At 38.2% G+C, this 26,917-nt stretch overlaps 2 protein-coding genes across 3 annotated transcripts; one reads left to right on the plus strand and one right to left on the minus strand.

The window, feature by feature from the left end:
- The first annotated feature begins 404 nt into the window (after nucleotides 1–404).
- On the plus strand, nucleotides 405–13,132 carry lhx6a (LIM homeobox 6a). 2 transcript variants are annotated; one of them, XM_028024568.1, is made up of 9 exons: nucleotides 405–892; nucleotides 1,719–1,790; nucleotides 1,917–2,099; nucleotides 3,595–3,716; nucleotides 10,380–10,600; nucleotides 11,827–11,927; nucleotides 12,024–12,119; nucleotides 12,316–12,490; nucleotides 12,600–13,132. In XM_028024568.1, the coding sequence occupies exons 1-9, from the start codon at nucleotides 815–817 to the stop codon at nucleotides 12,677–12,679; spliced, it is 1,128 nt and encodes a 375-aa protein (XP_027880369.1). In that variant the 5' UTR covers nucleotides 405–814; the 3' UTR covers nucleotides 12,680–13,132. The 2 variants fall into 2 exon arrangements, with proteins under 2 accessions (XP_027880369.1, XP_027880370.1); XM_028024569.1 differs by having other exon boundaries at nucleotides 411–892; nucleotides 10,383–10,600.
- Nucleotides 13,133–15,106: 1,974 nt separating this feature from the next.
- On the minus strand, nucleotides 15,107–26,910 carry morn5 (MORN repeat containing 5). The gene is made up of 5 exons (XM_028024861.1): nucleotides 26,683–26,910; nucleotides 26,417–26,564; nucleotides 24,803–24,914; nucleotides 23,410–23,541; nucleotides 15,107–15,333 (listed from the first exon to the last, which is right to left on the minus strand). Exons 1-5 carry the CDS (start codon nucleotides 26,727–26,729, stop codon nucleotides 15,236–15,238), a joined length of 537 nt encoding a protein of 178 aa, XP_027880662.1. The 5' UTR covers nucleotides 26,730–26,910; the 3' UTR covers nucleotides 15,107–15,235.
- Between the last annotated feature and the right edge of the window lie 7 nt (nucleotides 26,911–26,917).

Genomic DNA, 26,917 nt, shown 5'->3' on the forward strand with positions numbered 1-26,917 from the left:
TTATCCAAACAAATTTATGCGGGAATTTTGTTTTTTGATATTTTAGTTAGTTTGTTTTTTTTTCTTTTTCTTTTAGCCAATCAGACATGATGAATGCCTGGTTAAAAGGTTTAGAAGGAACTGTAATTATTATTTACATGAATATGATTAAAAAATTACAATTTAACAGTTAAAATTTATACGATCACTTGTTAGAAATCCACAAATAGTAACATTTATTTATAAGTTCAGTGCATTACTTTTGTTATTCTTTTTATTCGTTCAGAGAACACCAACACGGAGATGCATAACTTGAGTAAGTTTGTGTCACAGCTGTTGCAAACTGTGTCCACCCTTCTGAAACTCTTTCCTCTCCCTCCCCCTTCTTTAACTATAAGGCAGGCCCGCAGAGCCGCGCAAACTTTCCCTGCAGCTCTGCAGAGACACTTTGGTTCTGTCCTCCTTGCGCTCTGGTCGCCGCAGCCCAGCCCGCCTGTCCTGAAGACTCGGAGTAAAAAAGCTGCCAAGCCCTCGGTTTGATTCACTTCCTGTAGACGGGCTTCTACTCAAAAGTGGAGAGAGAGAGAGAGAGAGAAGGAGGGAGAAGAAGTCGGACACGGGAGTCATTGCATCTGCAAAGCTTATGCCTGGTTGCCCAGATCTGAACGCGCTGCAGGGTTCAGCGGAGAAAAACGTATTGTATCAAAAACAGAAACGGTGCACCAGATATCCAACGGATATTGCAAACCTTGACGCCGACTGACGCGCTGTTTCTTCCCCTGGTTTGAGGCGCAGAGTTTGGAGACCCTGAAGACTGAGACTGCAGGGGGGGTTCATGTACTGGAAAAATGAAGTTTTGTCCCCTCTCTCAGAGGGAAATAAGATTATGTCTGAAGGAATTCCAACAAAGCAGGTACTGACACTTTGGGAAACTGTTATCAGGGGGTGCGTATAGCACCATTTTGGGCCTGGGTTTTGCGCAAACTCTGTGAGTAAAAAACAAGAACAAAAAAACGCTCCTTCATTGCATGTCTCCTCCGGCCAGACCGCGCTGTTTCTTTGCATCCCGCAGCCTCCCGCTTTGTGCGTTTTTTTTTCTTTCTTTTTGCCTTTCTGTGATGTCACAGGAATCACGGCTTGTGTACTGAGATCAGCCGCACGCGCCAGCCGCCGTGAGGAGGCACGCGCCCTCTCTGTTATGAATAGCGTGATTTGCGGTCCGCGTATCTCTCTCCCTCTCTCTCCTCCGTTTGTGTCGAGCGCAGCCAGTTCGCCCTGAAGAGAATTAGATTTTAATTACAGCCATTAAAAATCAAATTTGCAATTCTTTGGGTGACCCGTTGCCTTCTGCTGATTGACAGATGAAATTGACACTCCGGGTCCCTCTTATCCGCAGCTATTTGTAATTACAGGTAGTTGTCCCCCCCCCCCCCCCCCCCCCCCCTCCACTCTTGCTGTCCTGGATTGCGCAGAAAATACTATTATTCTCAGAGGCATGGGTTAAGGGCATGAGGGGGGAAAAAAAATCAATCCAAATTGAAATAGCTTCATTAAAATGTGCCTTTTGTTGCGGGGGCCCCGTTAGCGGTTTTAAGCGCGGTTTATTGTCGGGACTGCTTTATAAAGGAGCAGCCCTGCATGAAGAGGGTTCCGCAAATGTCTCCCGGGGATTTTTCTCAGCTGAAGATGAGATCTGGAAACCGATGAAGACCGGGAACTCACTGAAGGCTTTCTCGTAGGTGATCTGCGCCGAGCATCAGAGCACACCGGGAACCCCGCGCAGCACTGTGGACTCCAAACACACACCGATGGTGAGCGCCTCTCTATCGTTTGACATCAGTGCATCTGTTTAGAAGTGGGAAATTGCGCAATAAAAATGGCGACATGATGCGAACCGGATTTTTTATTTTATTTTTTATGATTGCCTCTGTTTTCAGTCTCTCTCGGACGGGGAGTCCCAGCGCTCCAATATGGAGCGGGAAGACATCCGCTCTCCTCCCAGCACTCCGTCCACCCCCTCCGTGTGCTCGCCGACCTCCACCGCCAGCTCCGTGCCGTCCACCGGGAAGAACGTGTGCGCCAGCTGCGGGCTGGAGATCCTGGACAGATACTTGCTGAAGGTGAGCCGGAGACCTTCCCTATTGTAATTCCAGACTCATAAAAAAAAAAAAAAAAGTGTAAAATCTTGCATGAAAATCGACAGACAACAGCCTGTCTGCAAAGTACAAACAGAAGCAAAGTGTGCGTGTTTACTGTGGTCTTACTGGGAATGTAACAGACGCGCTGTGTGTTTGTTCTGGTGTGCTGGAGTGAAAAGAAAGTCTCAACATCTTAATGCGCCTATTGTGCTGGACGATGGCACTTTAAATACCCAAACTGCGGAACGACAAAGAGAAAAACAAATCTAAAGTATTTATACAACAAATGAAAAAAGGCTATCATCATTATTATTTGAACGGATCGTGAATGTTAACAGATGCGGCTGATGTTATCTCCAGCGTCAAATGTTCGGAAACTGGTTTTGTGAGGTCTGTTGTCTCACAACAGTAATAATTACATATTCAAACTTTTACGACAGCTTAAACAAAAAATATGCATGTTGTAATAGACATTTTTATTACTTAAATATTAACCTAAAAACAACAATAATAAAATAGTTTCCCCTCGTTTTTCCAAGTTATTATTTAAATTCGACCAACTATTTAATCATTGAAATTATTTCAATAATATTTTGAAAAAAATAAATGCATGTAAGAATTATTTATGCTAAAAATATTTTAGTCAGTAAACGAAGTAGCTAAATAGAAAGAAAGGTTATATTTACCGTGTTTCTCATTAAATACAGCGTTTAAAATGTTTCTTTCTATATTCTAAAATATAACAGAGGTTGTAGTTTATTACGTCAAATTCTTGTTGTGAAATTTTCTTTGGTAATTCAACCCTACATAATTTAATGTAGACAAACTGACAATCTAGTGGTAAAGAAAACTTATAATTGTTAAAACATCATGCTGCTCTCTAGGTTTGCGGCTAACAAACCAAACAAAAGGAAAAAAAACCACGCATTTCACAAACTGCAAAAATAGTTATTATTATCATCACCAAATTTTTATTGTTATTATTATTATTATTATTATTATTTGCAGCAGTAGTAGTAGTAGTAGTAATGCTATATATCTTTTTTAATAGATTAAAAATACAATATAATAATTCACAGTATGTGCAAACATAAAACTGGACTGACTTTTAAAAAACAGCAACATAAAAATCGAGACAAATCGAAACAATTTTTTGACAATTTTTTAAATATTTTATTTATTTTCCTGTTTTTTTTAATTTAATTTTTTTTTTTTTTACATTTTACTAAATGTAAATCATAAGTGATAGGCCTGATCCCTCTCGGGGAAAACTGGCGATAATCTCGTTAACCGAGTCGAGATCAGCCTCATATTAGTGCTGATTAGGCGGAACTCTGCAGCATTTGGCAGCAGGGTTATCTCAGCACTGACAAGCTAACTCACTGTTCTTTTTTTTTTTTTTTTTTTTTTTTCTTTTGGGGGCGGGAGGTGGCGGGGGTCTGATCGTGGATTTGACACGGCTGGTGTCTTTTCGCAGGTGAACAACCTGATTTGGCACGTGCGCTGCCTGGAGTGCTCGGTGTGCAGAACGTCACTGCGTCAGCACAGCAGCTGCTACATCAAGAACAAGGAGATCTTCTGCAAAATGGATTATTTCAGGTAGGGGTAAGTTTATGGTCGCGTTTTCAAAACACCACGTCTGCTCTATACTTTTTCCATCTCTCTCTCTTTCTCTCTTACACACACGCAAACATATGAGCATGCACACGCACCCTGCATCCTGTATATCCTTGGAGATAGATGCGGGCTGCTTCATGTAATTTTGAAAAGCTCTTTCAAAAGCTGAAAGTGTGTATCAAAATAAAAGCCACTGCTCACAGGGAAGAGCTGAAAGATCCGCGTTGTTGTTATGGCTATCTGACGCACAACGTTTCTAAGAGCCACAGAAAGGAAAGCACCCCTCTCTGCTTCTCAAGCATAAAACGTGTTTGTTATGAGAGTTTAAATCTTTATACTTATTAGGAGGACAAGTTCACGTTTTGGATTTGACTGCTTTTAAAAATGCGTTTATGCGTTCCTTGAGTTTATTTAATCTCTTATTTTTCCCACTATTACCAGCTTGGAGGTGTTGCTGTTTCCTGACTGTAAACGAGATTTCCACATGATTCACACAATGTAGCATACAGAGCAGTCAGAATTTAGCTGCTGTTAGTCCGAACGCCAAAATTTACCCAATTACGTTACAAATCGCAAACCCACTCTTAAGGCACCAAGACCAACAGGTCAAATTTATGTATTTATGAATAGATCTATATCATAACCCTGGTAAATGTAGGTTTAAAGATGATTTTTTTTTTCTTCAGAATTTCTTCTTTCTTCTGACTGGAAGTGCTGATGTTTTGGAGTTGGTCAGTCAGACATTAGGGAGATTCAAGGGAGGCCTTCCAACCTGAAAGAGCTGAAGCTCACCATCAATAAGTATAAATATCAAATGTAGAAATGCACAACAATCTGCTCAGCAATCTGGAGCAACAAGATTTTATTGTACTGATTGTAATAAAAATTATCTGCTCATGTAGAAAGATAAATATAATTTTGCTATAAAGTTTTTGCTTAATTAAAAAAAAAAAAATAAATCAAAACGAGACAAAGTTTTAAATCATTTGGATAATTTTGCCCCAAATTATTATTGCAGTGTCTGTAGCTTTTATTGCTTGCAATATTTAATGACTTCATTCTTGGATCTACCAGTAATTATTTTCTTAAACCCAAAGGGTGATCAAAAGATATTGCTCTCTATGCATGCATATGTGTGTGGTGTGTGGGGTTGAAATGGGTTCACGCCAGCAGCGTAGTAATATTATGTTCAGTAGCTGGGTTGGGGTCAGACACACAACGCCTATTTATGCTTAACACTGCAGTTTGTGAGTGTTTGTGTGTGAGGGTGTGTGGTGTGTGTGTCAAACAGAGCAGAGGAAGAGAGCGCATGGAGCAGCGCGTGAACTTGGTTGTTTGTCTGATCAAAACCTGACACCAGGCCAGGCCAGCGCTCTGAGGTTTATAATCACCCGCAATTAGCTGTCCTCCAACCCCAGACCCACAGGCCTCCAGACCAGCAATTAGACCGCCCCGAGAGTCTGGTCCAGCATGTTCCTGACATGAATGTGACTCTTATCCAAACTGAAACTCTGATACAAAGAGACACGAAGCTGCACACTTTCACGCGTATTATTTGAAATGCATATTATATACAAATAATATGATTTCACATGGAGATCTGTGTTCATTTACGAGCTGTCAGTCATTTTGCAATTCTTAAAAACAAACTGGAGTTTCATATTTGCCTTGCTATGTTGTGTTACTGAACCAGTGGCCTGTTTAAAGGCTCCGTCCTTTGCTTTTTAAAATTAAACTATGACACACAAAGCCACACTGTAGAGTTTATTCTGAATTCGATTCATATTTCCAAAAAAAAATTAACATAATCTAGCTTTTATGTCATTGAAAATATTGATTGTTATATTTTAGGCTTTAATTCTGAATGGGTGTCAGCTTAGTAATGCCATCAAAGCACAATGTTTGACTTTCTGTATGTAAAGTTGTACATATTTACCTTTTGAGATCCCGCATATGGTGCTATTTTACAGGGTGAATTATAAACCGAATCATCCGACCATTTTTTCCCACAGAGCAGCAGGGTTCTTGATGAAATAATTACATGGCTATGTGCAGTGCCAGTGTTAAGAGGCCTTCAGTAGAGTTATTTAGCTACAGATGGAGCTCTTATTTATGATGCCCAAATAAATGTAAAAAAAAGTTCAACTAAGAAAAGTGGAGAAGTTTGCCAATCAAGTATGTTTATGGTTTTGGCTAAATATTAACATCTTAGCTGATTAAAATAGGGCAACACTTCCAATTGCCAAATTAAAAGTACAATTTAACCGTTTTAACGCAGAAATAAATCAAAACATAATAGTGAGGATTTATTATGTTTTGCAGGTCAAACCCTATCAAGTAAAAAAGTGAATCCTCTAATTTTGTAACGATTTTCAGATAAAATATCAAAATTTCCTAATTAAATTCTTAAAAATTGATTTGCTGTTTCTTTAAGTTGGCCTGAGAGTATAAAATTGTGTAAATGCATAGCAGTAAACAGTCTGGTTCTGCTGCAGGGCCTGCTGTGCCTCGCCCCGTTCTGTAAACACAAACTGCAGTCTGGGCTTAGGCCATCAGATTTAAAAGTGAGCTAAACACCCCTGGAGTCCCCATCCTCTGGGCCGCTTTCAGACCTCTGGAGATGTTTCCTCATCTGTGTCAGCCTCTCATCTGGCTTTGGACTGACAGCTCCTTTAATGGGGCGTAATAGCAGGAAATCAGAGTGGGTTTCCCTCTGTGTATGTGTGTGCAGGGATGGAGTTGAAGGGGGGTTTGAAGGGGATAAAGCCCCCGCTGTGCCTCTCAAACCAATGTCAGACCTTGGGAGTTTATCTCGCACACACTCTTACAGATATATATATATATATATATATATATATATATCTATATATATATCTATATATATAGATATATATATATATAAAATGATTCTTTATCAGCCTCCTACTCTTCCCAGCCTTCCCCTCACTCCACCGGTGCCTCGTCCGTGAGCTGCAGGCAATATGGGAAGTTGCTCTGCTGCACTAATCAGGGGCTCCCTGGGACGTCAGGGCTGTAACTATGAGTGTGTGTTTCACATCTAAATGTCCGTGCACCTCTTTATGCATGTGCACTCTTTGTTATTTTTGGAATAGCAATTATTCATCACCTACCCACTTCTATTTAACTGATTAGGTCTCCATGGTAGCAAAAAAAAAAAGGGGAAAACAGTGGGCACAGAGAGAATGGTTTGAATTTTATTAAGCAAATAAAAAAAAATAAATCTGTCTGCATTTGTTCTATTTAGTTAAATGCAATGATTGTATTCTCAGATTTGAGCAGAAAGACTTGAATAGTTAAAGAAAAAAACCAAATCCAAAAATCTGCAAAGAATGCGAACAACTTCTTCTTTTCTTTTATTTGATTCCTCTGCTGCAAACCTGAGACAAACCATAAAACCACACAGTCAGGCATGATCAAAGTTTCTACAAATCTAATAATAGCGAAGCGAGTTTCTCAAAGCTCATAAGGAATAATGCAAGAATCGGTAGCTCCTGAAAGCGCTTTCAGCAGTAAGAAGATTACTATAAAAAAAATAATATGAAAATTAGTCAAACAAGAGGCCGGTAATGAAAATGAGTTTAGTGGTGTGGGGTGTTGTAGAGGTGGCCAGAAATGACAGTGTTCCAACATAAATATGTTTTTTTTCCTTTTCTTTTTTTTTTTATGAAGAACAGTGTAGAAGGAGGGAACTGATCGAGATAGAGGAGTGAGAGGTTGAAACATGGGGATGGTTTACAGCTTTTCTGGGTTCTGTCTCTTAGCATGAAACTGACAAGCTGTCATGCTGGATTAGTCACAACGTTTCACAATGTTTTCCTTCTTACTGTAAAAACGGGCTGGAATCCTTTGTAACAATGTGCACAGCGAGCCACAGGGTCAATTTGTTTCTGGCTCGGCTTTATTGGCTCGTAAGCACGGTCCATGCTGTGGCGAGTTTCATCCCTCTGTGGCTAGTAACAATTTATTGGATCTATTATTACTTGCTGATTTATTCTGAAATGATAAAATCCAGAAGGGAATACAGTTAGATGGCGAGTAAGACGCAGTCAACGACTTGCCCTCTATGATACTACATGCATAAAAATGAAACCTCTCGCTCTTATGCAGAAGAGGAGCTGCAACCTTGTGATGTCGAGGCTGTAGTACGCTTTTATCCCAGACAGAGTGGACTTGAGTGCACTGAAACGCTGCCAAACCCACTCACTTGGCAACGCACCCTAGTCCTCCTGCTCTCTCGCTTACGTTCCTCACATTGCCACTTCCCTCTGCACTACAACTGTTTGCCCCGGTCCTTCGCCTTCCCGATGGATGTCTATTATCCTGCTCCTTCCCCTTGCCTATATTCCTCTAAAGTATTTTTGAAATATAACTTTCCTTTGAGCTTTATTCATGGCTTCTGATATTGAAAAGGATATCTCCATAGCAAGCATTAATCACCATAAATCTGGCTGTACACTTCGGTTAAAGGTTACCGTTTATGCAGCTCTTTTTTTCATTTTTTTTTCAGGCTGCCTCCTTCACCAGAATTGCCAGCTGCTGACCTCAACAATAGCTCTTAACCTAACCCCAACCATCTTGAACTTGAAGCATTTAACATTCATTAAAGTCCATAATGCACACTTCAGAACACAGTTCAATCCCATGCTCCATTCATGTGTAAAGCAGATTTTTTTGGACATTTTAAAGCATCTGATAAACGTGATATTCTACAGCAATTTTCTTTATTTGCATTATTCGTCTTGTCTATTCCTGTATGATTGTTTAAAATTAGATTTAGCAACTGTATTTATTAATGCATGTGACCAAAAACCAAGTAGTAAAAAACAGAGGAGGACGTCATCATTGGATATTATATTTTACCTGGAAAATAACAGTGAAAAGTGTTTTACTGTTTGAAGTTTCTTCTTTTGTACAAATACAGTCAATACACTTGGCCTTGTATTTGTGTGTTTAGATGAGTCTATTTCCTGGATAGTGCTAATGCTACTGTTTCCTTTCTTTTACTCCCCTTGTTTTTCTTTCCCATAGAAAGAACACCTGACTCAGTACTTCTGTGCTTAATGGAGTCAGAAAATCGGCATTAATCAAAGTGTTTTTCCCATGAATTTTGTGAACTCATTTTGTTTTCCTTTTTCCATATTAGATGTGCTCCCATGTTTGTTTATCTCTCTCTCTGCTTATTTTACTCTTAACATCCAGCTGGTCAAGGGCAGATGCCCAGTAATAATGAGCCAGAATTGATTGGTTTCTTCCTATTAAAAAGGGACGTCTTCCTTCCCATTCTCAGGATTTGTTGTTAATGACTCAATGAAATTGAGTGCCTTGCTTACAAAACTTTTTTACTAATCACCATACAATACAGTCAACTAAATTTGACTGCATTGTATTCTTCAATTTGGACTGCATGCAATCTAATTTGAATCTAGCTTCATGACTGATTTGACTAGAATGAAATAGATTAATTTAAACAGAATTTTGACCAGGCAGTTCTATACAATTAGTCTTGAAACCAGATTGTCTTGCAAAATATCTCAAGATATATTTGTTTTCAATTAGTGCTGTATGAAAAATGCAGTTGGCTTTATTTATTTATTTATTTATTTATTTTATTCACACATCAGTTCTCGTTAACCCACGTTTTGCTACCACTTCCCTTTTTTCTCTTTCATCACAAATTCACCTCCACTCTTGGTTAGCATTGGCATAGCTACATTTAACAGCTGTAGGTATCAAGGGTGCAGAGGCCAACCAATCTTTTGTGACTGTGATATTGCACATATTTATTTTGTGATGGTGGCTGTGATTTGGTTCATTAAATACATTTAGAGTACCATAACTTCTTATATCTACAAACATGTTATATTTTTCTCATCTGTCATATTCACAGCCTCTGAAATGCAGCTATTCTTTTTTTTTTCATTTTTTTTTTTAGGATGAAAGATATTTTTTTCTGCAGAATTTGTTGATCTAACAACTTAATGTCCACTTCCTCAACTACGGCTATCCCCTTTCTCTTGCAGTGCCTCCTCGGATATTCATTTCTCACCCACTGTCTCCCCCCATGCTCATCAACTCCCCAAACCACCCACCCGCAACAGTAACTAACACACAGACGAGCTCACTGTTACTATCAGTTACAGTGTTGTGACCTGAAATGATGTCATCGTCTTTCCTCCTACTCCAATGTGTGCAAGCCCCTGCTCCTCCGTCTAATTTAGGATGTGTGTTTACTTGTGTGTGTGTGCGTTGGGGAGGGGGCGAGGGGGTGGGTGTGCGTGTGTGTGTGTGTGTGTGTGTCAGGGCCTTCATGGATCAACCAGGAAATTGCAGGTGTTGGTTTGTTTGTATTCAAGGCTCAGTTTGCAGGATTTTTTTTCTAAAAGCTTCATCCTCCTCCAAGGTTTCTTCCCTCAAAGGCTTCGGAAAATGCCACAAGTTTAAACACACATACAGACATACACACGCATACTTCATCTTGGTAAAAAATGTTCTGAAAGAAAAGGATGTAATTGTGGATGTTTCATTTTTAGGATTTGTTTTCGAGTGAACACTGTCCTCATTTCTCTCTCTGTGTTTCCTTCTCCCTCTCCGCCCCATGCTGTTCTCCTCTTCTCTCCTTCACAGTAGGTTTGGTACCAAGTGTGCCCGCTGTGGGCGGCAGATATATGCCAGCGACTGGGTGCGTCGTGCGAGGGGGAACGCATACCACTTGGCCTGCTTTGCGTGCTACTCATGTAAGAGGCAGCTGTCTACGGGAGAAGAGTTCGGCTTGGTGGAGGAGAAGGTTTTGTGTCGGATCCACTACGACACCATGGTGGAGAACCTCAAGCGGGCGGCTGAGAGTGGTGAGGGGCAAAGATGTTTCCCTGTGCCTTTAGGCATTTTCTGTATGCTGCAAGCATATATTTTCTTGTGGCTCACACTATTATTTAGGACAACTTGATTCACAAATCTAGCCAATATGAAAGAATGGCAAGAAGTGTTAACAGACAGGCAAAAGATGCCGTTTGCAGCAGGACACATAGCAAGCACTCGTTGCCGTCAGTCAAAATCTTTTGAGCTACATGCACTGTGGGTGTGGAGATTATTTTCTTCAGCAGAGACCCAGGAAGCTGGTCAGAGTTTCTTGTTAGTATTTAGATGAAGCTAAATACAGTGTAATTCTGGAAGAAAACCTGTAATATGCTGCAAAAGACTTGACACTATGGTAGAAAATACAACCGCAGCTGTATTATTATGTATTATGAAAAAGCATAGTCACATATTGGTCTCCACCCAAATTCAGTTGAGAATGTGAAGCAGGACTTAAAAATCAATGTTCACAGAAGGTCTTTATCTGACTGAGTTTAAGCTGTTTTGCAAAGAAGAAAGGGGAAAGGTTTCAGTTCTAGGTTTGTGAAGCTGGTGTAGCGATACACTCCAAAATACCTGCTGTTTTAATTGTAAAGATGAGTTTTACAATTACTGACTTGGTTGGGCTGAGTGGAAATGAACAACAAACTTTTCAGATTTAATTTTCTGTAAAAAACAAACAAAATGCACTTCTTTAAGTTTATCTTTCACGTAAGTTCTAGCGCTTAAATTAGAAGATAACATAAATGCACTTAACATGACAAATGAAAGCACACACTATAAAAGTGTCCTTTGTTTTGCCTTTTCAATCACTGACAGCTGTTTGAAGTTAATTTGAAACTATTTTAGGACCATAACTCATAAAACTTAGCAAAATATTTTGCAGTTAAATGCAACTGATGAGTTTTAATAGATAATCTGACTTACTTTTGGGTTAAAAATGTTTTTAACAGTGTTGATATATGCTGTGAAACTTCTTAATGCTCATCAAAACTTTTGCCAATTTTCTGTAAGTCATCTGAAAGTTTAATTCTTTTTTTTGTTTGTTTTTGTAAACATTAAACTCCTATCCCAATATTTTGAAAGCATGGTGCAACACAACATATTAAATGTAAAATATGGATCTGCTGGAAGATGCTGACAATAAACAAAACGTGTGATACCTCTTAGCTGCAAATGTGGACTGGATCTATATCTGATAATTCGGTGTGTTTTTCAGGTAATGGTATTACATTAGAGGGTGCAGTCCCGACAGAACAGGACAGTCAGCCTAAACCGGCCAAAAGAGCACGAACGTCGTTCACTGCAGAACAGCTACAGGTGAGACTCTCCCTTCAATGAATGTCTTAGAAACTTTGCATCTTTTTTAGCAACTCTTGTGGTTGATCTCTATTAATATGTTGTCAACATATGAAGATCATGCAGGCGCAGTTTGCGCAGGACAACAATCCAGACGCCCAAACGCTACAGAAACTGGCAGACATGACGGGCCTGAGCAGAAGAGTTATACAGGTCAGAAAGGTCACACATATTCACAATCTACTCATCTGCATGCAAACTCAAATAACTCAGTTCCACAATTATTTGTCTTGATCAAAGCAGATATATAGAATAATAAAGGTGTTTTTTTTTCTTACACTTTTTTTTTACATCAGCATAAAGCGGTGAAGGGAAAAAGCGTAGCTACATGATGTTTGTGTCTTCATAGGTGTGGTTTCAAAACTGCAGAGCGCGACATAAAAAGCACACGCCCCAGCACAGCGGTGCTCCGCAGGGTCATCCTCAGTCTAGGATTCCCTCGTCGCTGCCCGATGAGCTGCATTACTCCCCATTCGGCAGTCCTGAACGAGCGCGCATGGTAGCTCTTCACGGGTACATCGATAGTGAGTTTACTTTTATTTTTTTTTCAGCCCTACGGTGTTTTTGAAGCTTCATCAAATACAAGATATTCATTTATGTGTCTCTTTTTTTTTTAAAATACATGTTTTCCAGGTCATCCGTTTTCCGTCCTGACCTCTCAGAGCCTCCCTCACCAGGCCATGTCGCTACCCCAGCTCCCCCTCAGCCGCTAGCTGAAGGTCCACGTGACCCCTGACCTCTGAATCTTTACTCCGGATCTGCCGTCAGTGAAGCCGCCTGACCTCACTTGAAAATTGTGCAAGAGTCGTGGAGAAAAGACTAATCTTCCAATCATGGACGGAAAGAGAAAGAGACAGATCTGCCGTCGTCTTCTCTTCTTTTCAGTGGATGGGGACATTCAGCCTGTGGCCAGTGTGTCAAATCAATCACCTTCCAGCATTTATTATCAGCAGGAACTCTCAATCTGTGTTTTACACCCACTGATGGACCCACCCTGATTCTCATGTACAGCATCTTCCGCTCTGTTCACCCACCTTCAAACTTGGGGAATTTTAAATGGATGTAATTGATAAAAGAAGCAGGACTGCAGCTTCTCGAAGGTTGTCAGATTGTTGAAGATTAAATTAAAATGTCACTGTGGCCCGTTGGGAAGGGCTCACACATTAGAGGTAAGACTCCTCCCTTTTGTTTTCTCAAAGCAACCATGAAGGAAAGTTAAATGTAAACGATATACTGTTTGCATTTGAAATAACTATTTACTTAATGATATTGTAAAAAACAAAACAAAAAAAATTCAAGTTTTCAATTACACTTTAGCTTAACAGCTTTACAATTAAAATGTTGGTATAAAAAAATACAAATAAAGCAAGATGTGCCTTATTCATTAAAATAAAGTTTCCTCATTAGTAAATTAAAAACTAAAGATGGTAGATGGTTTAAAATGGTATTAAATATTTATAAAATGCCCCTCCAGATTACACTCACACATTTCGCTCTTAAATTAAAATCAAAAGGCATAAAATTGGATGAGTTGTTTTTTTTTATTGAATAAAGGCTCTGGCATCTGTTCTAATTCTTTTACAATGCTCCTAATAAAGAGAAAATCTCATTTTAACATCTACTCAAACCATTCCTGAAGAAAGTCACATGTTTGTATTTTCAGTAATTTATATTTAGAAGGTTGCTTGATTTGCCTCTCTGTGTGTGTGTGTGTGTGTGTGTGTGTGTGTGTGTGTGTGTGTGTGTGTGTGTGTGTGTGTGTGTGTGTGTGTGTATTTTTTTTATACCATAAGGAAAACAGAACTTTGGTACAATATCGACCCAATTAAACCAAGTGGGTTTGTACATAGTGAGAAGTGTGCATGTGTTTCTGTGTGTTTTATGGGCGGGGAGAGTGAGTGAGTGTGTGTTTGTATCTTAGTGCCATGGCTGTTGTGTTGAGACAGAATCCAACGACACCTCAAAGACCTTGTATTTATTGACATGATAAGAATTCCTGTAAAAAGCACTTTTTCCCACTTTCTGACATCGTTTTGTTAAGTCAAGAAATATTAAGAAAAAAGAGAAAAAGAAATAAAACAAAGGGTTTATTTGAGAGACTGTGCATCATAAATGTTTTGTGTAATAAAATGCAATAAATCAGAATGTGATAATTTGGTTTGGGTGTGTGTTTTTTTTTTTTAAAGATCCTTTATGACAATGCATAGATGAACATTATCTTATTAAAAACATTATCAAACCAATTGAGCAGCACAAAAAATTAGCCTGATAGTTAAATTAGTCTTGAGTGAAATTAAAGCATCTATTTAGATACACAAAATCTAATTGTTTATTGGATCAACTTCTATGGGTTTTTGTGTGCTGATGGCTCTGTGCATGTTTAGTTCTTTGGGTGAAGGATGATTGTCTCACATTATTACTGGACACCTTGTTTTTGTTCCTGTTACTGATGGGTAGAAAGCAGGAAAACGGCATCCAAAACTGAATTAGAAATGTATTTTTGGGGCGTGCTGTGGTGGCGTAGGGGATAGCGCGACCCACGTTTGGAGGCATTGCGTCCTCAAGGCGGCCGTCGCGGGTTCGATTCCCAGACCTGGCGACATTTGCCACATGTCTTCCCCCTTTCCTGTCAGCCTGCTTTCATATAAGGGACACTAGAGCCCACAAAAGAGGAGAAAAGAAATGTAATTTTAAATTATTATTAAAAGATAGCTATGTGACTGACTTGTTGAAATTATGTAAACAAGTGCTACCTGCTTATGATTGCATAGCAACAAAACTGACTAATAATTCTGCTAATATCTGAAGTTTTTATTGATCGTCTTAATTAAAGTCTATAACCATTTTATTCTGACTTCTAACTGCATTTTTAGAGAATAAAAGTATGGAATGAATCTTTTAGAAAATGAATTTTGGCTTTAGTGCTTGCTTAGGGCTTGAAGAGTTTGTTCAATAGGAGCAAAAAATGAATTTCAGTTGCTGCAACAACTGAAGTGTTTAACTTTAAGTGAACTGATTTCACAGGCATAAAGGTACATTAGTACTGAAACACACAATCCTGCAGGTGGAAAGAGCCTTAGTGTTGAGAAGGAAAGAGAGCATTTTGCTGATTAAAAAAACATCTCAAAGAAAAAACAACGTTGATTACAATTCTATTCATTTATTCAGCTATGTCTTGAGTACAATAAAGAAAGAGGGAAAGCCCCACAGCTCAGTTTATGTGAAACAGCACACTGTAAAACACTATTAAGACAATCTTGCTGTTCTCCTCAGATCTGCTTGCAAGAGGTTTGTAGAGGAATATCAGTTAAAGGCACATCCCAAGCCCTGCGACATGTGCTCACTATCCACTCATGTTCATTGTCATCTGTGGAAAGGGTTAGATGGAAATAAATTCTTATTAATATCAAAAACAAACAACAGTAAAAGCTATTACTTGTTGCTTCCAGAGCAATAAAATATTTTTCATAATAACCCTTTTCAGGAGCAAATCTATTTCTTCAGCTGTTTTATAACATTCTGGATATTTGAGTACAAAAAAAAAAAAAAAAAAATCAATGATGAACTTGCTTAAATAGTATCTTATCATTTTTGAGTTCCACAAATACTGAAACAAAACAATTCTGGAATTGGCTTTTGGAGTGTTGTGGAGGGTAGTTACACAACGTTTGGGGCATCTGGTCTAATTTATATCAGTTCAAGTTCAAAATCTGTAACTCGTGGGTATTAAAATAAGCAATAGGATATTCTAGACCAATTTAAACACAGTTTGTAAACTTTAGTACATGGTTATTTTCTTTACTAAAATGTAATAAAAATATCATATTTAGTGGTTTCCTTAGCATTGTAGAAAATAACACTGGTTTAGTTCATCCCGAATTGTTGTTTATAAACCAAACATGTAGTGAAATGGTCTTTAATTTTTTAGGTAATGTGTCTTTTGTTTTTGGATCAAAAACCTACTTCTGCATGACAAAATATTCAAATCAGATTGTGATGAGGCAAATTAAATATAAGGATCGCCAATATCACAAAAATCAATGGGAAAATCCCCTCGCAATGATTAAGCACTACCAGATTTTTGTCTTTCAGAAAATGAAAGGAAAAAAAACCAAAACATTTTTCCACTCATTTTTTTTTTTTCTGAAAGCAAATTCCAGACATCTCCTGGTTTTTGAAGACAATCAACAATCGTAATAAACAAAACAAAACAACAAAAATGAACCGTCTTCTTATTCCGGCATAAAGGGTGCACAGTAAGAAGAGGCTGAGCGCATTTTGTTGAGCTCATTTTAAGTGTAACAATCAGTAGCTTGCATATTTAAACTGCAGGTCGTTTTTTGCGCTAGACTGCAGAACTGAAGTGTCATTCAAATCTTGGATAAATTTGTCAAAGCAAGATAAGGAAAATTAGAGGAAAATAACTTCTTAGTGCCACTTCAGACACCAACAAATAATAACCCACCAAAAATGGACGCCAATCTTTTTTTTTTTATATAAACCAAACGACCGCCAGAGGAGCCGATAATAAACCAGTTTCTCCTTGTTAGACGCTGAAACGAGAAGCTAATTGCAGGGGAAGTGAGCTTTTTCTGGAGCGCGCGCAGCTGCACGCACTTGAGCCGCTCGCGGGCCTCACCCCGAGGGTCCACGAAGCGCGCGGGGACCCTATTGTAGACGCAGAGGTGCAGGTCTGCGGCTCGCGCGCTGATTGTGTGTAATTGGCAGTGGTGGGCGTGGTCGCCACCAGCCACTTCAAGGGCATAACAGCCCGGCTCTCCTTTCTACCTGCGCCGATCGCGAGGGCAATTGGACCCTCTAAAGGCCACGCGACAGCTGCCACAGCAAACATTTGCGCCGTCTTTGTGACGTAGTTGAAAATGGGACAGGTAATTACTGACGGCAATATCCGTGTTTCCATGAGACTGACCTCAATTAGTCACAGCCCCGAGGCTTAATGATAATTAGATTGAGACATTTTTATATTTGCTGTAATTCTGCCCTCTTCAGATTGTATAGCAGCGTTTATCTGAGGATTAAAGTCACATGTAATTGGCAGCTTAAGTTAAATGAGGGCACAGGTGGCTGGTATATTTTAGGCTTTGCAGGCACTGTATTAAAGCATAACATTTCCAGTCCATGAACGTAAAAATATTCAGATTTTAGCTAGCTAAAATCACACATTTTATATTCAGGGCTATGGTACATTTTATATTTCCAATTTTTTTTATGTCCCAATTTTTAAATAACAAGCATTATGTACCAAATGCTTAGCCAGTGGTTGGAATCAGCCAATTTTTATTTTAATTGACTCTGATTGGTGATTTGAGCATACTAAATTATCTTATTTTTCCCCTTAATCTATTTAATATATCAAAACTGAGAACTCCCACCTTTTTCAGCTCAAGTGTCAGCCAACAGCATGAACTTTTATGCACTATATAACAATCATTAGGCAAGTAAATCATACCGGGTCAACTTGGAAATTGACAGATCAGAACCACAACCCCCCCCCCCCCACAGAAACCCCACACATCAAAAATAGAGAGGAAACATTTGATTGATGCATCTCTAATATAAATATAAATAGTTTTTCATATTAATCCAGACCTTAAAAATAAAATACACTTCTTAAAGTGTATTTAAGAAGCTGAATGGGAAGTGTACTCCCATTCAGCAGTTTTTGTTGTGGATACCGATCTGGACTGACAACAAACATGGATGATCTTCATACAAGGCACACAGGAGTGAGTGTGGAAGCGATAATGGCACCTTGTTAAAGTCTGTTTATCTTAACCCTCAAAACATACTCTGAGGGAAAAGTGTTTCCTTCCAGCCTGATCGCTGTGATTTAACACTTGCACATGTACACAAAGAGTTACACCCACTCTGGCTCAATAAAAAAAAAAATCAGTTTTCTTCATTTGTGGTAATTTGCATAAGATATAATGGGGTTCTGCGGGACATTAAAGTGAAACTGAGGCAGAAATAGGAGCATTTCGACTGCTCCTGTGATAGTTACCAGAGGCTGAGTTTAAGATCATTATGTGCTATTATCCTGTATGCACAGTTTGTAGAGGCACTACAGTGAAATCACACAATATAAAAACGCCAAAACAAACCTTCAAATATGCTCACATAAGTCAAGCGTCTCCCAGAAACTGTCAGAAAATCAGCTTGTGGCTTTCATATCAGATTAAAACTTAAAAAAAACAAAACAAAAACCCGACATTAATTCATCAGTCAAAGATCAGGGGATTAAGCTATAATTCAAATTTTAGGGTGAAAGCCTGAAAGATGTTTGAAAAGGGAGAATTTCCAAAGAATTTTCAGTTCCACTCCCCAGAGCCCAGGCTGATTTTATCTGTCTGTGAAACACCTCGACTGGACGGGGACAAAGGGAGCAGGCCACGGTTCGGTCACTGGAGGTGTTTTCCTTGGCAGTGGAATGTTTTCTGTCCACAGTTTCAGATGGAAGCAGTCATTCCAGCAACAGGAAAGTAAGACCAAATCATATGGCAACACGCGGGCCATTCTGCTAACAGTAAAAAGTATCCGGGAGGGTGTTTGTTTTGAAAATAACTCAACGTGTTCAATCAGATGATGCTGGAGGTTTGATTGTGCAGATGTGAACTTTGTGTCTTTTCTCAATTTTTTTAATTACACAAATCGCTCATATTACACCTCCAAAGTTAAGCAACAATTCTAATCAGCAGCAACAAATTTAAATACAATTAAATGTCCATAGAAGTCTCCTTGAAATAAAATAAAACTGACATTTTAAATAAATTTGAAATATTCATTTTGTTCACGGTGTGAGTTGTATTCCAGATTTAGATAATGTACTGTAAATATTCTTCATACATGCTTTAGATTTTTATTGTCTGTGCATTTTCGAGGCTAATCAGGTTAAGGAAATTTGATTGAAGGGGGCTGAAACCAAAATGACGATTCCTGTGGCAATGAAACCCGATTTTGGCTTGTAGGTCTGACCATGCAGGACTCTTTAGCCAGCAGATCTTTTTGCTGCTGTTGCTCATACATGCATCTCCTCATCTGTCCTGACTCTCAGCTCTTACAAGTACTAATGCTATTTTGAATCATTGTGGCTGTTATTCTCCACCTCCCTGCCTTTACGGCAGGAATTCATTACGCGGCCATGCTTCCCGCTGGGTTGTACGTGTTTCCCTCGTTATGCTGCCCCCTCTCCCCAATCCACCCTGTTATGTTAAATGGATGTTTTGGCTACTTTCATATCTGTGCCATTTTTTTCTTCTTCTGTTTTCAAAACCAATGGACACATTTTTCATTTGGTGTCTAAATCGTATTTTAAGAATAAAAATACATACAGTAATGGAAGAAACGCCTTTAGGTTCACCAAGACACTCTGCTGAAAATAAGGACACACAAGACTGAGATATATGCTTGAACTTACTTCTTAAGCCCAGTGAATCATTTGTGTCCACTCACTACTACAATTTCCTGTAGATTTTCACATTCTTGTCCTGCAAGATGCTATGCAAAAATTGCTTCAGAGATCCTCCAAAAGAATCTGTAACCACTTGGGAGATATTAGCCACAGATCCTATTGTTTTGCAGCTTGGCACCTTTCCAGAACGGCTTGTTTATCCATGTTAATATTAGCAACCAAGGAGGTGGTAATTTAAATATGCTCATGCTTCCTAGTTACATCTGTCCAAGCTAACAGAGTAGAATGCAGGTAAAAAGAAGCTTTATCTATGCAACATTTTTTAATGTTTGTCTTCACTGGCAGAGTTTTCCATCACCTCACATCCACAGCTGCATGGGGATCTCCTTCCTCTTTCTTGCCACAGTAAGCGCCCCCACTGGGAGGGCGGGTCTTCCCTGTGTCCCATCATCTTTGCAGTCCTCATCCTGGGCGGAAGCCGCTGGGCAATAAATTCAGTCTTCACACCCACCCTGACAAATATGCCTTCACCTCCCAGGGTTGAAAAATAAATCCTTACAGGATACAGAAGCATTCCTTTCAAGAGTTGTATATCAAGACAAAAGGGAGAGAATACATAGGCATAAATAGTATTTGTCATCAGCTGCCACATATAGAGCACATCCCTCGGAGGGCACGAACACGACCACGGCCGAAAACAGGCAGACATCAATTCCACAGTTCCTGTTTTTCCTCTATATCTATTTAAATCAAGAGTGAGTATTGTTCAAAGGTACTCTGTTCCTCATGTCTTCAGTCTTTGGTACACATTTTTTCCCATATTGTCTTTCTGTTGCCCTTTCCCCCCTTATCTCATTTTTCTGTTCGTCACTGCCAGAGTTAAAATAGCAAAGATTAACTTGCATCAGGAAGAAATATAAAAAAGCACATTTTTGCAATCTTAAGCATCTGATATTGATCTAGATTTTATCTTCTGCCTTTACATGTATGAAAATGAGATCTGAGTGCTTGTGGAACTTCTGTTTTACATTGCAAATAGCTAATCTGAATACAAACCCTGCATAAAAAATCATTTAGGCGAGTCACTCATACATTCCTTTCAGGATTTCTATCTGAATACCTATTTTCGTTATTCTGGGCAAACAGCCAGTAAATCTCAAATGCAGGATCAATCTGATAGAGATGATAATCCTGACATTTTGGTTAATCTTTGCCATACTTGAAAATGAAATGTAACATTTTCAGTCTTTAAATGCTTGGTGCTGTTCAACAAAGATCCAGTTAAGAAACATAAAAGCCACAAAAGGCAATGCAAGTTTTCATATTCACTGTACTTTTTCAAATTGTGCCCCATTACAATCAAAAACATCAATGTTTTTTTTAATGGGATGTTATGTGATAGACAAACATAATTGTGAAGTGGAAAAAAATTTTTTTTTTCACAATTTTGATGAATAAAAATCTGGCAGAATCAGTCCCCTTAATAAGATGCCCCTAAATTAAATATGGTACAACCAATTGCTGATTTTCTGATGTAATGTCAGTATAAATATGGTTGTTCTTTGAGGTTTCAGGTCAAGAATAAAGTTTTGAAAAACCTTTAAGTAGGCTTAGGTTAGAAAACTATATCCTAAGCTTTCAATAGCTCATACAGTGTCCATCTTCAAAAAGTATGGCACAAATGTTGACCAACCAAGTCATGGCTGTTTACTAAAGCTGGCAAGTCAGGGAAGGAAATTGCTTAACAGTGAAGCAACTTGAAGGCTCATAGTACTCTGGAAGAACTCCAGAGGTCCAAAGCTGAAGTGGATGAATGTGTGTACAGAACAACTATTACACTGACATGAGCAGAACTTTAGTTTTATTTGTCATATTTGGTGTTAAAGACTGTATACAATTTGTTCTTCAATTCAGATTTTCCTGTGTGATTATCCTGATCAGTTATTTATTTTGCATTTAGTAATTTCTAGTCATTTTTATCAAGATCCTTTCATTATTTACCTAAGTGGACCCGAATTATGAGCCTCAGACCTCACTGCCAAACAGGTTTTAAATGTCTCCCTATTCTGAGACATTCAAAAAATGTTATTGCAGAGGTATTGGACAGCAGACAACAGCCCAGAACAAATGGTTCTGTGGACCCTGAGGACCAGGATTGGGGACCAGTGCTTTTCCTTCCATGCCTTTTCTCAAATGCTCCTCAGTGGCTGGGGTTTTGCTTTTCGTTCATGTTTCCCTCCTGTGCCAAGTAAGTTTGTTGCTTTCTGGATCAAAGTGCTGAAATGATTAGTCTTCCCAGACAATTCCTCAGCATCTCCTGTAAGGTCCTGAGGTGAGCAACGCTATCATTCTGTTACAACAAGTCTAGGAGACTTGATGAACAGAGGATGACAGGATTAGAGAATATCTCTCTGGGCACCTGACAGACTGCATTTACGGTACTTTAAATTCTGGGCATTGATTCAGTCATGAAATGTGCATCCAATGTTTCTTTTTGGACAAAAAAAAAGCCTGTAAAAGGATACCTGTCAGATGACATTACTCAGAAATTTCAAATCAGATAATGTAGGGTCTCATTTAACTTCACTCCATAGGTTCATTGTGAATGTTCCTAGACCAAGGAAACTTTTAGAATATAGGCAAAGAAAAATGTTCTACTCAAACCACATGTATGAAACAACTGTAGCTTTAGTTAGGCATAAAATCTACTTATCAGGAAATGTTGTCTGTGTTGCCACCTCTTATTCAATATTCTTTATCTAATCCTATTGGTTGTTCCCTTTAGAACCAGAACTACCCAGCTGGACCTCTCTCTCCAAGCTTTCATCTTGGTTTATACGCTCAGGTCTTTCAGGCAACACCTGCTCTTCTACCGCCACTATTCAGAAGTGAAATATTTTAATTTTAATATTAATTCTTTACTTTTTATGTAAAATTATGTTGAAAAGATAAAATAATCAAACATCTGAAGTCTTTTATTTATTCCACTTTTTAGGATTGAATTAACTGAATTGACTTTAAATTCCATTTGCATCCTTCACATATAAATACAATTTAGAAAAGAGACATTACTTTTTCCATCATCTATATCAGCTTTTCCTTTGCAGGATTGTGGACAGTGGAGAATATTTAGGGTACACCTTCGCCTGGTCGCCAGACCATCACAGCGTAACATAGAAACATGCATACACGCCCACTCACTACCGAAGACAACTCAGGCAGATTAATTAACCTAACACAGATGTTTTTGGACTGAGGAAGCTGGAAGCTCACAGAGAACCCACACATGCACAGAGCGAACATGCCAACTCCATGCAGAAAGATCACGGACTAAAATTTGAACCCAAAACTTTTTTGTTTCAAGGCAATAGTCCCTCCCACCAACTGCTCCACCCAACATTCTTTTCCAGACAACTGGAAAATGAATAAAGGACTATGCTCTAAAGAGTCCTGCAAAGCCATATTGATCCTACTTTAGAAGGATTCTTTGTTTTACACAAATAAAGAACTGAAACATGTTCAAGTTAAAACATAGGAGTTGAATGAACAGTAACACTCTTACTGTTGTAATGATGTTTCTTTACTAGGTCACTTAGTAAAAAGATTTAACATTCACCGGTATATCCGTGAAAGATGCTTCACCGAACAAAAAAAGTCTGTGTACATAATTTGAAATGGAAATTTGTGTTTGCTCTTGACTTTCATCTTTCTAATTTACTTTGGCACCACAGCCCTCCATGCTTGGATATTTCTCACTCAGACCGAGCCAATTTGGCAAAAGGTTAGTGGAAGAAAAATGCATAAACTGAAAGACGTGAGCTCAGTTTACTTTAAAGTAAAAGTGCAGTTACACAATAACTATAGGCTCTTTTGTTCACAACAGCACGCAATCCACTGTTATATGTGACTGCATTATAATAGTGAAGACATCAATTCGTGAGGATTGTCTTTGAGAAGGCTACAAAAGTGGTTAAATAACATATTTTTTCTTCATGAACCACATGTTTGTTTTACCTGCATTTCTGAGGAATTCGCCAGAGTAGGTAGTGATGACTCTGATTTTTGGGTCATAGAAACCATCTGCACAATCGTAGCAGCCATCAGGGATAAGTGGTGGTGGGTGTACATTTGTCAGCTGAGTTTCTCCTGTGTAAACAGAAAGCTTGGCATTAGAGAGTTAAAGATTTTTTTCTTTTCTTTTTCCATAATCATAATGTTAACTTGAAGGGCAAAATAATATTTGATGCTATTGCACAAAACCAAGGTGACTCCTGGTTGATTACTCAGTTTTTTCTAATGTGTCCCACCTGATTCCTTTTCCATGTACTAGATGGAAAAGTCTCCAACTTTTAAAGCAGTTATTGTTAATAACAAAAACAGATGGTGGAATACCCTACAAATAATAGGAGGGTCACTCCATCAAAGACTGCAAGTAGATTGCCCAAAAAATTGCAAATAATGTTTTTTCATTGGTCAAACACGGATGATTTTGAGTTTTTCTCATTTGAAATAACAAGTATAGTTAAACTATTCCCTAAAAATCAGAGGCTGACAATGACTATTTGGACTCTTAGACAGCTATTTCTTGCAAACAGAAACTGTAAATCGCAGATGTATGGTTTTTGAGGCATGTACATGTAAAGTTAGAAAGTAAATCGAAGCAGTTTTGTTATTGCAACATCACAATAAATTCTAGAGTGCATGGCAGTAGTATATTTGGTCCTTGATGCCCAGAACAGATATTTTTGTGGCTGAGATGCTAAAGCTCACAAAAAGTTGTGGGGACATCGCTATGAAGGAAAAAAAAGAAGAAAGGAGCTGGAAAAATCATGTTGTCTTGTTGTGCAACTCTAACAAATAGTTTTCACAGTTTTCAGCTAAAGTATTCATTCTTTTCCATCAAGATCATATTAAGTGGTATTTGGTACTTCCCAGTCCTGGCCTTGCAAGCGCTATTAAAGCATCTGGACTTAGTGAAACAAAAAATAATAAAAATGTGGCACACCCATTCCCAAAAATTGGAAAACAATTCACCTCAAAAGCCAAAATTTCAATCTAATCTCCTATTTATATGATCCAAATGATGTACTGTGTATGGTTTTAAAAATCTAAATGAAAATATTTCAGCTTTTTATATGTAGTCTATCACTCTTTAAAATCAAAAGTAGTATTTGAATACATTTTTATTGCCTATTTTCTCTATTTGTTTTGTAATTTGTTGGATTTTTTTTTTTTTGCTAATTTTGATTCAAGCCTTTAAACCTGCCAATTATCTTGCTGTCACATTACTATTCATTCACTTTGCTACTATGTGAATTATTTTGTTTTTAAACTAAATGATGTGTGCGTTTGGAAGAAAACTGAACAGAGAAAAAATGGAATCAGTGCAAATATAATAAATTCCAACCTGGTGGTATGAATCCATAGCATCTTTCAGTATAGAAACGCCTGTCATAACCATCACAGTAGTCCCAGTTCTTGTTCCGGTACACCAGACCATCAGGGAAGATAAATGTCCCCTTAGGAAAGAAAACATCAAAAACATGAATCAGAATTTTGTCCCTCATTAATAGTATCGGTGTTGCTATTTCACCTCTTTTGATAAAATGCACAGAGTTTTGGTATAACTGTATGCTTTCTTTTAGAGTTGAAAACAAACAAGAAGTAAATTGAAAGATGAAAGGCAGAAACAAACCTATACCAGTCAAGATAATGCTCAGTGTTGTTGAGCATTTCCCATGTGAATACTTCTTTCACAGAAAATAGTTACAGCACAAACATTTGCATATGAGGTCTAGGGGGTTATCCTGCATACCTCAGACATGGTTACTGAAGAGATAAGTAGATGCTGAGGTTTTCAAATGACATTCTCCAGCACTTAAAGTGCCACAAAAGAATTTATATTTCCCCCTATTGTCTTTAGATTGAGACAGGCCTCTCTGAGATGGATATCTCAAACCTTTTCTGTGCAAAACCAACAATGTAAGCAGAATAATAATTGTCTCATGTTTTGCAAAAGTATTAAACACAAACTTAACTGTATCTTAATTGAATTTTGTGTGATAGACCAACACCAGGGAAGTGAAAATTATTATTTTTTTTGCCAAAACTAAATCTGAAAAGGGTGTAGTGCAGAATTTGTTCTGAGAAGATGCCTTAAACAATCAAACTGTGATGCAATTACAGCTACAACTATTTTAGGGCACTTTCAGTTTTGCAAAAAGAAAAAACCTAAAGAAAATTAATGTTAAGTTTCAACTGATCAGAGCACATCTCTATACATCTTTGCCGTGTCTCCTATATCGTTTGAGGAAAATTGTTGTTGGGGCAAGGTATGGTCAGTATTGGGATTTTTTTTCTCGCAACTCTTTCATAAAGGTCAGATATGCAGACTGAATAATAGCTTTTTCCAATTGAGCTGTGAGCTTCAATGCATAGGGATATAACATGACAGAATGTGAAAAAGTTCAAGGGTACGAAGCCACAATAGTTCATGCTTTGGAAACACTGAATCAACTAATACTTTTTATAATCTCAAATAGAGAAAATAGCTAATATTTCAAATTTTAAGTATTGAATTAAAATACTATATGAGATTACACATAAAGAAAAAAATAAGACCCTTGTGAATGTAAATCTTAGTACTGCATCAGCTAATCTAAAGACTCTTTGAAAAGAGCTAGGTTCTCAGGCTGGCACTGAATGCAGGTGGAAGGTAGCATGAGCCAGAATTTACCATGGATCAGAGCTGCCAACATTTAAAATGGAGCACAACTGCAGCAATGATAAAAAAATGGAATGATCGCTTTACTTGCAAAGCTCATGAAAGATCATATCAGAGCAGGGAAGAACAAAGCATGATACTTGGAAATAATGGGAGCAACATAATTACCCCAACAATAATGGTGAGTGATTGCTAAAAGGGAACAGATGTAGCATTAAGTATAACCAATGCGAAACACAGTCATGTAATTGAATGGATGCAATCCAAAATTAAAGCAAGAAACACACACAAACTCACGTCTATAGCTATGCCTTCCTCCCAGGTGGCTTTATATTGACTTCCATTTGTAAAGTACAGCACGCCTTTGCCATGAAACTTCCCGTCTTTTATCTCTCCCACATACTTAGTATCCGTGGGAAAGGTGTATTCTCCATCACCTTCCATCCTATGGTAAAAAATAAATAAAAAGATAAATATTAAATACATGATCAACTTCTTCTCGACTGCTAACTTACTATGGCCCAATATTAATGCAATTTAGCTTTTTTTATATATATACTTACCTTCCATTTTTTATTTTTCCTTTGTATCTGTTTCCAATCAGCTCCATTGCTTAAACTGTTTTGTGTCTTCTGGAAACACAAAAATACAGAAAAAGACTAAGTGAAAACAAAACAATTTTTTTTTTAAAATTTAGAACAATAGAAATGCCAGAAAAAAAGGTTACTAGCGGTAATTTTCGCATGTACTCAAACACAACTACGAAGAAAAGAGATTAAGATAGGGTAATGTTTGTGC

This window comes from Xiphophorus couchianus, chromosome 8 (genome assembly GCF_001444195.1).
Source record: "Xiphophorus couchianus chromosome 8, X_couchianus-1.0, whole genome shotgun sequence".
NCBI lineage: Eukaryota > Metazoa > Chordata > Actinopteri > Cyprinodontiformes > Poeciliidae > Xiphophorus > Xiphophorus couchianus.

Coding starts and splice junctions, on each gene's coding strand:
- lhx6a (XM_028024568.1), top strand. CDS start 815: ATGTACTGGAAAAATGAAGTTTTGTCCCCTCTCTCAGAGGGAAATAAG. Junction 12,120..12,315: donor TGAGCAGAAGAGTTATACAG/GTCAGAAAGGTC, acceptor GTGTCTTCATAG/GTGTGGTTTCAAAACTGCAG. Junction 12,491..12,599: donor TCTTCACGGGTACATCGATA/GTGAGTTTACTT, acceptor CATGTTTTCCAG/GTCATCCGTTTTCCGTCCTG.
- morn5 (XM_028024861.1), bottom strand. CDS start 26,729: ATGGAGCTGATTGGAAACAGATACAAAGGAAAAATAAAAAATGGAAG. Junction 24,915..26,416: donor AGGAAGGCATAGCTATAGAC/GTGAGTTTGTGT, acceptor TTCTTTCCTAAG/GGGACATTTATCTTCCCTGA. Junction 15,334..23,409: donor CGAATTCCTCAGAAATGCAG/GTAAAACAAACA, acceptor CCCTTTCCACAG/ATGACAATGAACATGAGTGG.